This window comes from Bombyx mandarina, chromosome 16 (assembly GCF_030267445.1).
Source record: "Bombyx mandarina strain Sakado chromosome 16, ASM3026744v2".
Lineage (NCBI taxonomy): Eukaryota > Metazoa > Arthropoda > Insecta > Lepidoptera > Bombycidae > Bombyx > Bombyx mandarina.
In genome coordinates, this window is record NC_143222.1 from 6,597,937 (window position 1) to 6,615,811 (window position 17,875).

The following is a 17,875-nucleotide window of genomic DNA, read 5'->3' on the forward strand; positions in this document are numbered from 1 at the left end:
TTCACTCGTCAAACCCTTCGTCGCAAGCGACGGGTTCGACGAGGACGGTGACCAGTGCTTGTGGTACATAAAAGTACCGTTAATGGATCGGGAGGATCCGTAATGACGTGTTTAGTTAATTCAATGAGCACCACTCATACACAAATACAACAATATGCACGGAACACAATGACCGAAAAGCGCTATAACAACAAAAACATTGTAAACAAAACAATTGTTATGTTTCGAGGTCTTTGTTCGTTAAGATAAAGCACACAAAATTTAATACAAGATTTATATATTGACAAACCGTATTTTGCTGTTGTTGTACTTTTTATACTATTTAAACATATAAACTCAATAATAAACAAAACATCTTTGTGTTTCAACGCAAAACTGAACAAAGTAGAGTCAACGCATCGGCGTTTAATATAATAGGGACTTAAGCTACGATACGTTAATTATATTCTCTAATGCAGTTTCGAGTTCCGCAATTCATAATTCAGCGAATAACGGGACAAATGTGTGATTAATATGGACAGCTGATGAAAGTAATTTATAGTTTTTTCCTATTTGATTTCTGTTAATGGGGATATTCTTTATCTTCGTTGTTCTTTGGTGTATGGGTACATCGTCTGCTGATCCATTTACTATTTTTACAAAAATAAAACAAAAATAATAGAGAGCAGAATTATGTTTTCGGTAATTATTTATATTTGTAATATGTAATATGTTTATATTTGTAGTATGTTAGAGGAAGTCTGAAAGTGGCACCTGTGACAGAGAAGCTGAGGAGTGCACGTTTGGGATGGTATGGACATGTGATGAGACGGAATGAAAATGAGGTTGTTAAGAGAGTGTTAACTATGAATGTGGAAGGATTTAGAGGAAGAGGTAGACCTAAGAAGAAATGGATGGATTGTGTGAAAGACGATATGGGTAGGAGGGGAGTGAGCGAAGAAATGGTATATGATAGAAGAGTATGGAAGGAGAAAACATGTTGCGCCGACCCCAGGTGACTGGGAGAAGGGCAGGATAATGATGATGATGAATGATTTATATTTGTAATACGGTATAATGTAATACTTGACCCAATCGGGTCAAGTCTATGTTTTTTTTTGACAAGCACTAAATCTGTGGTCTTGCTTTCTTGAATTTATACAAAGAAATTTGCTGTCAAATACTTAGCAGAAATTATGAACAACCAATACTTTTTGCGTATCAACTAACTATTATTAATTTAGCTATTATTAACTATTATTATTTATTATTAATTTAAATATTCAACAGCTAAAAGATGTCATACGGCCAGTGATCTTAAACAAAAATACAAATTTTAATAAATTTTATTCAGATTGTAAAATTCACACAAGAAAACCAGTAGAAGCGGTTTGACTAAAATATTGTTCAAAATGATACAAGTATCTTTCTCGACTTATCGACTGGGATACCTAGACATATAATTAATTCAGTGAGATAAAACTAGACATATCACAGTTTTCCTAGTGGTAGGTCACATTGTGAGCTCGTAGAGATACGTACTATTTATTATCTTGTCTAACTTCTGCCATTAAATATTCGGATTTGAACAATGTCATACAATGTAATTCAGACTTTGTATCCACGTCTCAAGCTATGTGGTACTTAGTATTAACGTTTTGTTATGAAATTATTTAACTATTAATCAGGAGTCACGTCGTCTACTCATTTAGGGCAATTATTATAAGTAATAATATTTTTGTGGTTGTTGGACATTATAGTAATGGTTTAATCAATTAAACATCAAATTATATATATTTCTGAGGTATACTGTATTTTGTTGAAGCACACAATGGCTTGTCATTGTTCATTGAATATTTCTCAGTATTGATGAGCGGGCGGGCCCGCGTAATGTCATTCGGTCAGTGATCTTTGCCGGAGAAACTCGATAGACGACTTTTTGTGTGTTTTACTTTCTCGGTCCCAGAATTTTGGAAGTTGGCATAAAACGCAGCTGTGTTCCATGTTAAACCGCACTATAAATAATATTTTGATTTTTAATTATTATGCTTTCTTATAAATAATTTATATAATATAATTAAAGTACAAGCTCAATACAACACAAAAAGAACAAATACAGATTTTATAAAATACTATATTCGTCATAATACATATTTGCCAACCGAGTGCTGGAATTTTATAGCATTAATCTTTCTAAGTAGTGCCGAAAATCAATGCACGCCAGCTGATAGCGTGAAAGCTGAAACCTTGAACAAGCACAGTGTCGCCGTGAATGGATAGATACGGTGACCTACACAGCAGACGTCATTGTCCAACTGAGCGTATTCGATTACCGGTTCTAATGTTACTTACCCCGAATTACCTGTATTCGCGTGAAGAAATTTTATTAACCAGTATTTACCCGATTAAAAAAAGTTTGTTAATTTTTTCTAGATGTATAAGAAGAACACGAAAACGTCATTGGCCTATATGTAGACAGTCGAATATAGACAAGATATGTATTATTCTAAATCGAGATGTTTGATACTTAACACCAGTATTTATGCGTGAGATCATCAACATATCAGATACAGATACATGAATATATTGATGGAAATTACAGTAACCTTTGGATGATGTCATTTTGCATCAGCTAAGACCGGAAAGCACATGTACATTTAAAATTACATTATTGTATTTTGTTCTTAGAATCCATGCAATATAATTTGTTAATAGATGAGTATTTTAAGAAGTAATGCATACTTATGGTTTTGGTTTAAGTATTTTTTTGTAATTCTGAGTTATTCTTTGTCTGAATATATTTATTTCATGTTAAGTTCTTTTATTTTGTTGGTTCTTCTTTTATATTTTCTTCCTGTTTTAAGTCTTTGTTCCGGGCATTATGAGTATTTGTTTATGAGTTTTTAAAAACTATTCAAAGATACTTCATTAATTGTTTGGGCTAAGCAGTTTGTTGTTTGGCTAAGTATGTTTGCTAGCTCGTCAAATGCAAGTGACGAAACTAATTTATTATGCATCTATGATGTTATAAATAATACGGCATCTCCAAAACTGCTTTTTGGATTAAGAGTATGCGTTTACTTCTCTCTCAGCTTATAAAGCTCAGCATTATTTTCCATATATCTGTTTTCTCAATCCATCCGTCTAACTTAAAAGTCTCAATTACACTTACCTTCATCGAAGTACCCGTAGCTTAACACTTAAACAAATTGCAGAATAGATACGCATCTATTTATTGTTTCTAGTTTATCAGGCTTGGCAATCTGTAACAAGATAAAGGTTTGATAGCTTTTTAAAAAAAAAAGAAATTAACTGGGTAAGTTCATCAAGTTCTTAGTAATATATTAGAGTATACAATATGCAATTTAGAACGCGTTTTGTTTTTTAAATACGAAATGTCTTGAAGGATGTTTCTAATTCATATGTTTTTATTTATTTCATGGAGTTCTTGAATTCCACTGCCCGTACAGTATGCTTAAGATAGTTTTTTAATCTTGTGAATAAAGGTTATTCAAATTGATTTAGTGCATTATGTTAACGGATTCTAAGTAAGTAAATATTAATTAACTGCATTGTTTAAAATTTTTGAGTGTGTTCAAATAAATTGGTATAAATATGATGATACTTCGAACTAAATTGTATTTTCCCTTACGTCTCATTGTTGAGATTTCAATTTGAAGATATTATTTTATAGATATTATTACTGTCCTAAACTTTCTTTTTTTCTAACAAAATTTGATAATAATTTACAAAAACCGAAAACACGTCCTCACCCTGCAATCGTGAGGTCATTCATGTATCGAAATTAATTTTAAAAGAACAAAACAATTAAGGAAAACTTTTCAAGTCTATCCGTGTATATGTTAAGATTCAAATATGAAACAACCAACTCGAACCACTGGTTAAATTTCAAATACATAGTACATTTCGTATTTTTGTTTTGTAAATCTGTTAGTTAATTAGTCACGTACAGAAAATCGTGCTCAAATCATTAACGATTCAGGGTCGGACTCTATCGTTGTGGTTTTACAATTTATGTTGCAGGGAAACTACGTATTTTATTTTTATTTTTTTTATTGCTTAGAAGGGTGGACGAGCTCACAGCCCACCTGGTGTCAAGTAGTTACTGGAGCCCATAGATATCTACAACGTAAATGCGCCACCCACCTTGAGATATAAGTTCTAAGGTCTTAGTATAGTTAAAACGGCTAACCCACCTTTCAAACCGAAACGCATTACTGCTTCACTGCAGAAATAGGCGGGGTGGTGTTACCTACCCGTGCGGACTCACAAGAGGTCCTACCACCAGTAACAACATATATACAAAATAAATAATTTAAATGTCTTTCTTGTACTTTTCTGAAACAACCACGGTCATTAGTTTTTGGTCCCGTGTTCAACTCTCGATGTTTATATAAGCGATGGAATTGTGGAGGGGATCAATTCCTGGGGCAGGTACCATGTTTGCTTGGTAACGAAAAACTTCCACAATGAAAGAATAGCGCGCTGTTATAAAATTCGAACTAGCTGATTTAAAATTTTTCGTTATTAGGTACTTACGAGTGCATCCGCCAGACAAGACCTATTTTTACATTCATTTATAAACTTATTCTTCTGGATCACTCAACTAAACAGATTCGATTAGGTTTTCAACAGATCTTTACAAAATAAAATTCAATGAAATGAAAATAAAAAAAATGGTTACCTGAAGAATTGCATGTTACCCGTCCGTGGGTCTCGCAGGTCAAATACCTACCTCTACCCTATGCTTTGCAAGCGAAGCAAACTGTCCCTCCGTAATAAGGTAACTCTCTACAAAACTTGCATACGCCCCGTTATGACGTATGCAAGCGTAGTGTTCGCTCACGCAGCCCGCACCAACTTGAAGCCCCTTCAGGTTATTCAATCCCGATTCTGCAGGATAGCCGTCGGAGCACCATGGTTCCTGAGGAACGTGGATCTCCACGATGACCTGGAGCTCGACTCTGTCAGTAAGTATCTACAGTCGGCAACATTGCGCCATTTCGAGAAGGCGGCACGACATGAGAACCCTCTTGTCGTGGCCGCTGGAAACTACATACCCGATCCTGTAGACCGAATGGTAAACAGTCGACATCGCCCAAAGCACGTCATTACGGATCCTCGCGATCCATTAACGGTGCTTTTAGGCACCACAAGCACCGGTCACTGTCCTTGTCGAACCCATCGCTTGCGACGAAGGGCTCGACGAGCGAATTATCCCCTAGACACAGCCCACTGAGTTTCTCGCCGGATCTTCTCAGTGGGTCGCGTTTCCGATCCGGTGGTAGATTCTGCGAAGCACTGCTCTTGCTAGGGTCAGTGTTAGCAACTCTCCGGTTTGAGCCCCGTGAGCTCACCTACACACGTTAGGGTGAAGCTGAAATAGCCTCTCAAGGCTATCAAGCACAGGTAGGAAAAAAAAAAAAAAGTTACCCGTCCACAACAAGTTGGATAGTTCTTAGCCTACCAGCAAATAGGTAGGAGTGAAAAAACCATGATTACCCTTTTTACTGATCCTATGAAATTGAATTTTTTTTTTAAATGAACTATCTTGCTTTGATTCTTTATTGCTTTATTCAATACGTGCGTAATGGTATCGTTTCATTCTAAATAGTAATATTGTTTACCTCTCCAAATGACTATCCATGCAGGTACTGTAAATTTTGAGACATGTGTATAATCCATATCCATATCCATATAATACACACATTTAAGTTATAAGCCTTTTTATTTCAAGCTAGACAATTTTATGTACTATGCTAAATTGAGATTTTCGACACAATACTACTTTTTTTTTTTTTTTTGTTGCCCTTGTAGGCAGACGGGCATACAGCCCACCTGATGGTGAGTGGTTACGGTCGCCCATGGACTGCAGTAATGCCAGGGGCAGAGCCAAGCCGCTGCCTAAAAGGCCATTGATATTTTTCTCTACCTATACGTTGGTAGACTAAGCGGCTATTTCATCTACGCGCGGCCGTGTGGGAGGCTGTAAAGTAGGTACGGAACTTCACCTAACCCATGCATCAGCCCGCTAAGTTTCTCGCCGGATCTTCTCGGCGGGTCGCGATTTCGATCCGGTAGTAGATTCATTCGCGAAGCAGCTGCTCTTGATTTGTTAGGTCTCCTTAGCTGTCTTGGTGAAACTGGAAAGGCCTCCGGGCCACCAGTAATCCTTCAATCATAAAAAAAAGGTACGGAACTACAAAATTACTGCCTTTGCCTCTGCATTCTGATACTCCACTATTTACGTCGTTTCTCAAAAAGAAATGAATAACAATCTACGGTACATAAACAGCATAATATATAAATAATATAAATGACAGCAGCATCATGAGAACGAAGTGAGGAAAGCAAATGTACATTTATCGGTTGCACATCAGTATTCGTAATAGACGCTTCGATTGGACATGATTTGAAATTTACCAAGCGTTCTTCGTTCTTCAAATGAATTACATTTCTACGGCAGAAGTTTTTTTTTAGCTTGTATCCAGTGAATTCACTTATACAATTGTTATGAAGATTAAAATAAATATTCAACTTTTTTTGCTTTGGTATGCGAATGTCCTTTTTTTTTTTTTTATTGCCCTTGTAGGCAGAAGAGCATACGGCCCACCTGATGGTGAGTAGTTACCGTTGCCCATGGACTTCAGGAATGCCAGGGGCAGAGCCAAGCCGCTGCCTACCGCTTAATACTCTCCACAAGCCTAGTTTGAAGAAGGACATGTCATAGCGCTCGGGAAACACCGTGGAGGGGAACTCATTCCATAGCCGGTATTACCTGGTATTATGGTTATTGGGTCCAAAGGCTGCTCCGTGAATCGTATAGTATAACGGCTGCCCCACCGTTCGAATGCATTGTTGCTTTGCGACGACACGATTATACCGGCGTTTTATCCTTTAGAAGTTTAGATCATAACGTGCATTTCTTAAAGAAGGGCTTATTTTGAGTTCACACGAGTAAGTGCTATGTAAGGGCCTGACTAATTTGGTAATTTAGTAGTTACTCGGGGTATGACTTAATGAGCTACTCAACCGACTTTCAATACAAATCATGGTTTCTTGAAAGATTCGTAACAAGTACATGGGCAAGTAATCTATGAAATCACTACGATGGTGGAGTCGGCTTAAAAAATAGTGAATTTGTTTGGTTTTGTTTAGGAAATCCATTCTCTAAACAAAAAAAAGGTGTCTATGATTCTAAAATAAAATCTAATGTTTATCTGCTAAACATAACAATTATCGCTTTTAGTGAATCCGGAATCCCATCGCAGTCTTTAAGATGATCTCGTATCTTCATTCACGGATTGGTAGCATTTTGGTGGTGAAGAATTTTAGGTATAATTCTGATGTCTTGACATTGATCTGTTTATTTTAATTCAATAACCTGACTCGCTAGAATATTCATAACCATTTCTATTCGAAATCCGTTCAGGTTCTGTTTTATAGGTAGCTGGTCACCTTGTGTTTAATCTTTAAAGCTGTTAAATATTTTTAAGTGTCATTTCAATTGGACATGCGTAATTATTGGTAAATAAAGTTCCAGTGTTCATGTGTACAGATTTTTGAGACTGGTAAAAATATCTGTACTAACTAACAAACAAACTGATATCATTAGTAGTACTTGTAAAAGATCTTTATTTTCTTCAAGTGGCGCAGCATGAAAACAAATTGATTTCTATGAATCTAATGAACTAATGAACTACTATCTAATCTACTATCTAATGAACTACGGAAGGAAGGAGATTAAATAAGTAAACGGCTTAAGGATATTGCCACGAAGGATAACTGATGGAGACGTATTGGTAGTTCGAAATGGCTTGGGTTTCAGTTGTTGGTTGTAGTTTGGAGGATCTTACAATACAACCATTATGATATGGTAGGGTATATTACAAGACTGCACATAGCTACATTCATCCAGAATATTTAGGCCGTGACATAACTTTGCTTCCTGGTAAAATAGCTGTCGTATAAATATAATTGATACGTCTATTTTATGTCTCAAGAGGGATAGGAACGTTTTTTCTGTAAGTTTACGTGTCCATTAGAGCTAACAAAAGGATTCGTCATTTATATGCTATTTTTACCAATTGCTGACAGAATTGTTGTAATCCAATTGATTAAAAGTTCTTCATGCCACCTTAAAATAGTTGAACAATTTTTCGACAGAAATATCTCACGTCATGTTGAATTTTTCAGGTGACTTGATCATGATGAATCTATTGATTGGACACCATTGTTAGCCTTGATCAGTTTTACAAAGCAGCGTCTGATTTGCGATCAAATTCACATAGTTCAAGTATAATATGATCGTCTTAAACTGGTGGTAGGACCTCTTGTGAACTGGTGGTAGGACCTCTTGTGATATTGGTGGTAGGACCTCTTGTCAGTCTGCACGGGCAGGTACCTGCCTATTTCAGCCGTGAAGCAGTAATCCGTTTCGGTTTGAAGGGTGGAGCAGCCGTTGTAACTATACTGAGACCTTAGAACTTATATCTCAAGGTGCGTGGCGCATTTAGTGACCTGTGAGCTCGTCCACTAATCTAAGCAAAAAAAAAACTGGTTTAAGTGAGCTTTTTTTTACTGGCCTGACTCAAACATATAATAAATAATAATAATAAATAAATATTTACTAACAGTCACGCCACGTTAACTGGTCCCGTGATAAGTTCGTAAAGAACTTGTGTTACAGGTACCAGATAACGGAAATAAATATAAGATTTTTATTATACACATACACATATTTAATATACATCCATAACCCTGGAAAAGACATTTATATTTATCATACAAATATCTTCCCTTGGCGGGATTCGAACCCGCGACCCCCTTGTGTAGTGACCATGTCACTTACCACTACACCAGACGGCCGTTATGTTTCGTTTCAAACGTTTATACTTTAAAAAATCATAGAAAATCTTTAATCATTATTAATAAGGCGATCAAACTGTATACGTAGGCTGTACGGATAGAATAATAATTAGCGGCTCACACCAAATACGTTTACGTGTGCAATGCAAATGAACGTATGCGAGGTAACGCAAATATACATTGTTTGCATAGTTGCTCGTAGAAAGTAAGTCAAGTTATAAAATGCTATTGGGAAACATTCTATAACCTACTTCGCTTTACAAATTTTGCTCTCCGTTTGTAAATTTACTCTAAGATGACAAATATATTCGGGTATTTGGATTTCTCTGGCCTCTAGTACTAGTAAAGGCTTTCAATGTTAATATTAATAAGTGTCAAAAATATTTTATTTTTTATTGTGATCGTTTTAACTAGCGCTTATAGGCAGTTTTAAAAATAATATGCGTAACTGTATTGCATACATGGCGTTTATAACAAAGTGTATTAAATAAGTACATACGTACGTTAATATGTATTTATTTAAGTTTTAAGTCAATCTGATAAATTAAACGCTACGCATGGAATACCAAAAATTAAACTCAAATTTTTTTTTTTTTTTTTTAATTCATAGAGGAAGTAAATAGTATGTTCTATTTCATACAAGGTTAATTTTAAGAGATCATTTAAAAAAAACTGTGCGTCGATTTTAGTTTCGCGCTTGCTTATATAATTTTAATATTTAAAATTAAGGTGTTTCAATTTTGCCATTAAACACACTATATTTAATAACTAAACTAAAGTATTTTGCTGTTATTATTGCAGGATCATTTTATAATACTTGCAGGGAGGTAAAGTTGTTAAAACGTTTTGTGATGACTCACTGATCTGCAACTCCGGTCCAAGGGAATTCGATACGTGAGTCAGACTAAGCTACCCCACAAGTTAACGGATTTAAACTGGGATGGCAAATTAGGGCTACTAGAATAAATTTTAGTCAAGATAGGCCAGATTTATTTAATTTTCGTTCGATTTCACACACATTACTATAGCACGATTCGCTTCCCAATAACGATTGTATCTGCTCAGTACTATATTCTTTTTCTTCTTCTTCTTCTCGTCGTTTCCTCATTAATGAGGGTCGTGACTACCTTGGTCCAGTTTTTGCATCAGATTCCTCCAATGTTGCCTGCATTCGGCCTGCTAAATGGCGCCTGGGATGCTGGTGTTTGTGGTCTCCTTGACAATGTCCGTCCACCTGGTTGGCAATCTCCCTCGACTTCTCTTTCCTTCCACGTGACCCACAATTATTAATTTTTCCAAGTTCTTTCAATAGTAAGATAAAGCTCATGAGAACCCTTATCTTCTCCATATTCTTGTACGCTTCTGAGACGTGGGACCCTCAAGCCCCGTACCCGATCGAGAATGAACTCATTTGAAATGTGGTGTTGGCGCAAAATGTTTGGCGTATCATGGACGGAGCGCCGAACAAATGTGTCAATTCTCGAGGAGCTAAACGTCAAGACCCGTCTATCTACAATCTGTATGCAGCGTCTCCTCAGTACTATATTACGGGTTGTGAAATTTATATTTTTTCAAGACTCATGAGATTGTTCCACAACCATTGATTGTTCAAAAATCTTAATAAATATGTATAAAAAAATACCTTTTTGCTATTGTTCCTACATTCGAATCCATTCATTTAGCAACGCATCGAAGCGAGCCGAATAAAAAAACACCCTGTAGGTATCTATACTAAATGAAAATCTTCGTGGGAGGCTCTACTCCATGTGCGTTATCAACAATAACACCCACGGAGAGCGCATTATACAACTGATTATGAAATGTCATCGGAACTTCGTTTATCATAGCTGGAATATGAAATTATTGGGTGAGAACAGTTCTACTGTCTATGAGAGTTGGTATTTATTTTATATTAGAGACATAATAAGAATTTAAATTTCGGATGCTGTTTTTCATTGTGCTTAATGGTCATTTGTGGAACTCGCAAGGTTGCGTACCATTCTCGCGTCTATTTATGCCCGTAAAGAATCATTTAATCGTTTGAAGAGTAGGATCTTTATTATTTTGCTACTATAAATAACACAGATTTCGAGCTCATCAAAGTTATTCTTCTTCTTCTTCTTCTTCGTCGCTTTCTTCATTGCTGAAGGTCGTGTCCCTGAAACTCGACCGTTGCCTGTCTCGTGAGCTGTTTTTATTATTGTTATCTTTTATTATATTTTTATTTTTATTTTTATTATTATTATTTATATTATATTATTATTATCAAAGTTATACACAGTAATAAAAATCAAAACCAAATGACCATTAAATCAATTAACTACTATTCTTTTGCAGTGTCCATCTATATGTAACAGATCCTGTATGACGTCAAATACTTGAGACGTGAAATCTGAATCCTATTGTTTAATAGCCCAAGCTTAAAAACGAAGCGCATGACTGCTTCATAGCAAAAATACACAATAGTGGTACAACTACTCGTGCGAGATCATAAATGCATTCGACCATAAATACTAAACATAACGCAATGCGATTCTCCATTCAGCTGTACACAACAACACAGTCATAGCAATGAATGACACAAGAAACCTAAAGAGAAATTCATTTACACATAATGTTTGCATGTAATCATAGTTAGCAACCTGCTGTGAAGTAAGCTTAAATGTGCCTTTAAAACTTTCATTTAGATATTGTTTATTTTACGCCGTCAATGCCAATAATATTATGCGTCCATTATTACCATGGTGAAATGCAGACTAAATTCGAATGAAAGCCCAACTTAAAAAATATTGCAAAAAAAAAAAACAGGAACAAAATTTAGCCTAAAATATATATGTTGTAACTTCTATTATTACCAAGATATCACTAAAATTAAATGTATACTTTCGTTAAAGTAGAAATTAAATCCAACGCATAAAATGCAGCTTTCGTGAATATGAGAACAAATTGCACTGTACAATTTAAGCTACTTGCAATTTGGAATGTGACTAATTCAAACTAAAAATTAATTGATTTAGAAACCAAAAATGAGACTGAATGGTTGTTAGTTCGTCTGCGCATCCACTTTTAAAAGAAAAAAAAAACATACTTATTTTTCATTTTGAAAATATTTTATTAGGTAATTGCCGAAATTGCAAAGCTTAGTAAAACTAAAAAGGTTTTGTGTACCAGGATCAGTACTCAGTAACTACAATTTAGCATTACATAAATAACTCATGTACCCACTAAGGAAGATTTTAGACTTTGTTCTAAGCTACCATGTTTTTTTATTTTTTTTATTTTTTTATTGCTTAGATGGGTGGACGAGCTCACAGCCCACCTGGTGTTAAGTGGTTACTGGAGCCCATAGACATCCACAACGTTAATGCGCCACCCACCTTGAGATACAAGTTCTAAGGCCTCAAGTATAGTTACAACGGCTGCCCCACCCTTCAAACCGAAACGCATTACTGCTTCACGGCAGAAATAGGCAGGGTGGTGGTACCCACCCGCGCGGACTCACAAGAGGTCCTACCACCAGTAAAATTCACACCATGTAAATTCACACTCCAAAAATAAACTAACTGGTCAAAAATCAATAACATGAAAAAGCTAGTCAAATCTAGCTGTCTTCCTCCTCGTCTGTACAATTTTGAAATGGTTTGAGTAAAAGTTCGTTATCTTTGAATCCAACACCTGCAAAGGAGATAAGGGTCTTTTGTGTATAAGATCATTCTAAAGGCAGCTGTCTCGAATACCTTGCTTTGTTTGTTTGTTTGCGAATAAACCGGTTTCGTGAGGAAACTGGGAAGCATTTATTAACAGGTTACGGGGTACATAAAAAAGGACCTTGATTGATCTGAAGAAATACTTCGCAACCTCATCTTAAGTTTTATTTAATAGTTTCTAAAAGTAATTTTAGAGTGCTATTTCATACGATAACAACTACACGGTCGCTTTTGAGGCTTTTCTTAAAGTATTTTTTTTGGTTGAGTAAATGGTTGAGCGATCTCACGGTCCATTAGGGCTTAAGTGTTTCCCGGAGTACCTACACAGACGACACCCCAATATTAATGCCGCTAACCACTTTGAGTTAGGAGCTCGAGCTCTCAATTATATTGAGAGCTCGAGCTGCGAGCGATATTGAACCATTCAAAGTGGAACGCATAATTGCTTCGGGGCAGAAAAAGGCAGACCAACCCGTGCGGGCTTACACTGCGCCCTACCACCAATGGTTATCGACTTAGACGGCCGTAAGATTTCGCTAATTTTCATATTTCATAAAGCCAGGCCCAAAAACACGAGTCATTGCCTACAAAATATAAGGAAGTAATAATTGCGTTCAGCTATTGCAAGTACATTGGCAGCAGCGACTTGCGGGTATTGCATAATCCATTACGTAGTTAACTCGAAAAAGTAGACGTAATCGTATACGTTTCATGACGAAAACTCGGAGTTAGGGTACGTTGTCATTTATACACAATCTATATAATATTTAGTTTCAACTATCGTATCGTTTTTTTTTAAAGAAAACCTGACAAGTTTATGTTTTTATACACTACTTTAGACAGGATTATTGAGAAGTAGGTAGTCGGTAGGCAGCGGCCTGGCTCTGCCCCTGGCATTGCTGAGGTCCATGGGCGACGGTAACCACTCACCATCAGGTGGGCCGTATGCTCGTCTGCCTACAAGGGCAATAAAAATAAAATAAAATAAAAGTATATAGTGGCTCGCACACCTTTAGCTTCCGCCCACTTCGATAAAGCGGCACGACACGAGAACCCTCTCATCGTGGCCACCGGAAACTACATTCCCGATCCTGCGGATAGAATGGAAAGCAGTCGACGTCGCCCCAAACACGTCATTTCGGATCCTCCCGATCCACTAACGGTGCTTTTAGGTACTTCAAGCACCGGTCACCGTTCTCATCGAACCCGTCGCTTGCGACGAAGGGCTCAGCGAGTAAATTAACCCTCAGACACAGCCCACTGAGTTTCTCGCCAGATCTTCTCAGTGGTGGTAGATTCTGCGAAGCACGGCTCTTTCTAGGGTTCGTGTTAGCAACTTCGCCAGGTTTGAGCCCCGTGAGCTCACCTACTAGTTAAGGTTCCGCTGAAATACCCTAATAGCTTCCGACAAACAGCTGTCCCATTATCATGTCTTCTGCACAGTTTTTAAAGATAACTAACAATATATAACTATTTGGAATTCCAGGTGGAGTCAGGCCGTGAAGAACTGAAGAAGGAAAGAGAGATCATGCAGCTAGTGGCGGGTCTGCAGCTCGGCTCCGACGAAGTTGAGAGACGCGAGGTGCCGCCACATTTACTGCGAGCTAAACACGCACCCAGGTCAGTCAAATCATTCATTATTTAACCTTTACACACTCATATAATATTATGTTGCTGCACTGCAAGGCATTTGCGTCTTCTGCTGGCAAGTGAGTCCTCGATTTTGAACGAATAGCCTCAACTTCATTTCGCCGCCTTATTCTAGATCAGCGATTCTCAATCTGTGGTACACGTACCTCTGGGGGTACATGAAAATTATATTATGGTAATGGCGGAAATAATGAAAAATTTTAAGTTGCGCTTTTTTTTAAATTTCTCATTGGTTTAATGGGTGGACGAGCTCACAGCCCACCTGGTGTTAAATGGTTACCGGAGCCCATAGACATCTACAATGTAAATGCGCCACCCACTTTGAGATATAAGTTCTAAGGTCATCTAAGCAATAAAAAAAAAAGGACTCAGTATAGTTACAACGGCTGCTTGTTGAGAGACTATATCAGCTTCGCCCTAACATGTAGGTGAGCTCACGGGGCTCAAATCAAACCGGAGTAGTGCTAACACTGGCCTTAACAAGAGCAGTGCTTCGTAGTATCTACCACCGGATCGGAAAAGCGACTCACTGAGAAGATCCGGCGAGAAACTCAATGAGCTGCCGACGAGTTGAGTGCATTGTTAGTGAATCATCAGATCATAATGAACAGTAAAATGTTGCTACTACCGAATTGGGATACCTAATTTGTACCTAATAATTTAATGTAATAAAAGTTTTTTCCCTTAATTCCAGATAACACGAAGCCTGTTCACGTGAGCGTCATCTATTAGTCGGGCGCGTCACGGCGCGGCGTGAGCGTGCGTCCGACCGGAAACAACTCTCAAATTTATAATTCCACAACGCGAACACGAGCACACAACTAGCTACCTTGTTACAAGGCAGTCAAAGTTCATTTTACGAGATCTGGTTTGAGAATCGATACCTGAAAAGTTTTTGGGTGATAGCGATTTGTCACGAATTCCCTAGTTGTAGTTCTATCGTACGTAATAATATACACAAGCACTTCGATTACATATTAGTGAGGACATATCTGAAAATATACACTTACCATATATTACAGTATAAATTAATTTCTGATAAAAAAATACTTTATGACATCTGTGCAATTCAGTTCATCCAGAAAAAGTTTACGGGGCATAGACTTTTGTGTTTATATTTTGAATAGTATTTTGAATTTGAAACAGTGCTGCTACTACAACTCCATTATATTTGGCGTGAAATATTGATTCTGATTTGAAGGGTAGAACAGCAATCATCGTCTCAAGGTTGTAAGGTCATTTCTTGATGCTTATGGCCATTAATAGTCTCTTACCACAAGATAGACCTTGTGCTAATCTTTCGTTTTTATCTCACAATCTATGCAACTAATTACGTATCGATCTAAATTCGTCACCACAATTAATTGACACAGATACAGGCTAATAGTTTTACGCTTAAAATGTCCCATTATATTTGGCGTGAAATATTTAAGGGTAGAACAGTTATCATCGTATCAAGGTTGTAAGGTCATTTCTTAATGTTTATGGCCATTAATAGCCTCTTACCACAAGATGAACCTTGAGCTAATCTTTCGTTTTTATCTCACAATCTATGCAACTAATTATCGATCTAAATTCGTCAACACAATTAATTGACACAGATACAGGCTTAATAGTTTTACGCTTAAAATATTATAAGTCGATTGGTAAATTTTCCACTTCACCATATAATCGGTTATCTCGTACAAAGCAATTATCTACAGCTATATCGCATGAGGAGTTTCGGCCTCGTTCGATTTAATTGTCGGACACAAAATTTAAGATTTTGCAATATTTATCAGGAAAATATATTTGATGATCGTTTATCTTAAAATTTCTTCCTTTGACGTTTTTCACGCTAAATAAAACCACTGAAGTATGAAACCTATCTATGAATAAAACTCAGATCTTAATATTGAACGTCAAAAGGTCTATGAATAAAACTCAGATCTTAATATTGAACGTCAAATACATCAACTAAACGATGTCCAACATTTCCAGTACTAACTATCCAAAACTTATATTTTTTATTAGAAGTTTTGGTATGTTTAAAAAATTGAAATAAACCATGGAATTGAGCACTCGTTCCCGAATCATAGATTATACACTTGAAAATGCGCGTGATGCCGCCAAATTTGATCAATATCAGCCAGTTCTGAATTCCCTACTTGATGTCAGACGTCACTGTCAAAATTTAATATTTATGACGAATTCTTCGCGGGAAATACGGATTCATCGGATTCGGATCAACATTTTTGCATCACGCTTTACTTTTTGGCTTCCTGCAGACGATACCTTAATGGATTCAAACTAATGCAATAAACAGTATTAATTCACCAACGTACAATAATATTATGGCAACAATAAATCTGTCAAATCATTTTACAAATATTAATAGAATTTTAAAAGAAAATTTACAAAATTTCTGACACACTGTTATCGAAACTCGTAATGCGTTAGAAATAATTAATACGCATGTTGTAAAATTAATTTCTTTTTGTTCTTGCACTACAATTCCAGTGCAAAATACATTCGAAGCGCGTACCTCAATCGTAAAAGAGCGTACAAAATTAAAAACTTAGTCAGCTTATATACAAATTTGATTAAGTAGCTCACACATAAACGACCTATTTTTAATAAATAAACGCAATTAAAAAAAATGCATTCGTTATTTATAACACTACTTTAACTTACTTATATCAATGTTTTTTTTTTTAATAAATATAAAGTTAAAATTAATTAAATCCCAATATTTTATTAGCTCTTAAGTGTATTAAAAGTGGTAAGTCTTATAGTGTAATATCAAAACGGGGTTCTTTTAAGACTTATGTAAATAATAGGTCTAAGTTTTAGAGTAATATTTCCATCAAATATTCTAGGCTATGAGTGCCATTAAAATGTTCGAGTTCACAACTCAATGTGTATACTTCCACGCGTATGTACGTGTAGTTTTTTAAGGCGTTTATGTATAAAAATAATTATTAGTCAATCATTAAAGTAAGTTTAAAGTATTGTAATGAAATTAATGGTTTCTAAGCGAAGACAACGATGTATTCAATTCTTTAATAATCAAAATAAAATGTTTTATATCGACTTTTGCGTTTTAGATGCAATAGAACCTTTTTAATTAAGTTTCGATAAATAAATAGTTGGATATCCATAAGAGTGAGATTTATCACCATTCCCAACTCTGCTATACAATACAATTAAAGCTTCAACGCTTTTTTTTCCTACCTATGCTGATAGCCTTAAGAGGCTATTTCAGCTACTCCTTGACGTGTAGATGAGCTTACGGGGCTCAAACCGGAGTGCTGCTAACACTGACCCTAGCAAGAGCAGTGCTTCGAAGAATCTATCACCGGATCGGAAATGCGTCCCACTGAGAAGATCCGGTGAGAAACTCAGTGGGCTGTGTCTATAGGTTAATTTACTCGTCGAGCCCTTCGTCGCAAGCGACGAGTTCGGCCACGACGGTGATCGGTGCTTGAGGTACCTAAAAGCACTGTTAATGGATTGGAGGATCTGTAATTACGTGCTTAGGGCGACGCCGACTGTTTACCATTTGGTCCACAGGATCGAGTATGTAATTACTGGCGTCCACGACAAGAGGGTTTTCATATCGTGCCGCCTTCTCAATGTGCTGCAAGCATTATCTCAAAGGTAGGTAGCCG

The 17,875-nt window shown here is 36.5% G+C and overlaps 1 protein-coding gene across 1 annotated transcript in view; it reads left to right on the forward strand.

Moving 5' to 3' along the window:
- The window catches only part of LOC114246754 (uncharacterized), a 44,745-nt gene extending 27,448 nt beyond the window's left edge, over window positions 1-17,297 (forward strand). Inside the window, exons 2-3 of the mRNA XM_089733999.1 lie at window positions 14,062-14,195; window positions 14,920-17,297. Coding sequence (XP_089590125.1) covers window positions 14,062-14,195; window positions 14,920-14,923 — 138 coding nt within the window. The 3' untranslated portion in view covers window positions 14,924-17,297. The remainder of the gene's footprint in view (window positions 1-14,061; window positions 14,196-14,919) is intronic.
- Window positions 17,298-17,875: the final 578 nt, after the last annotated feature.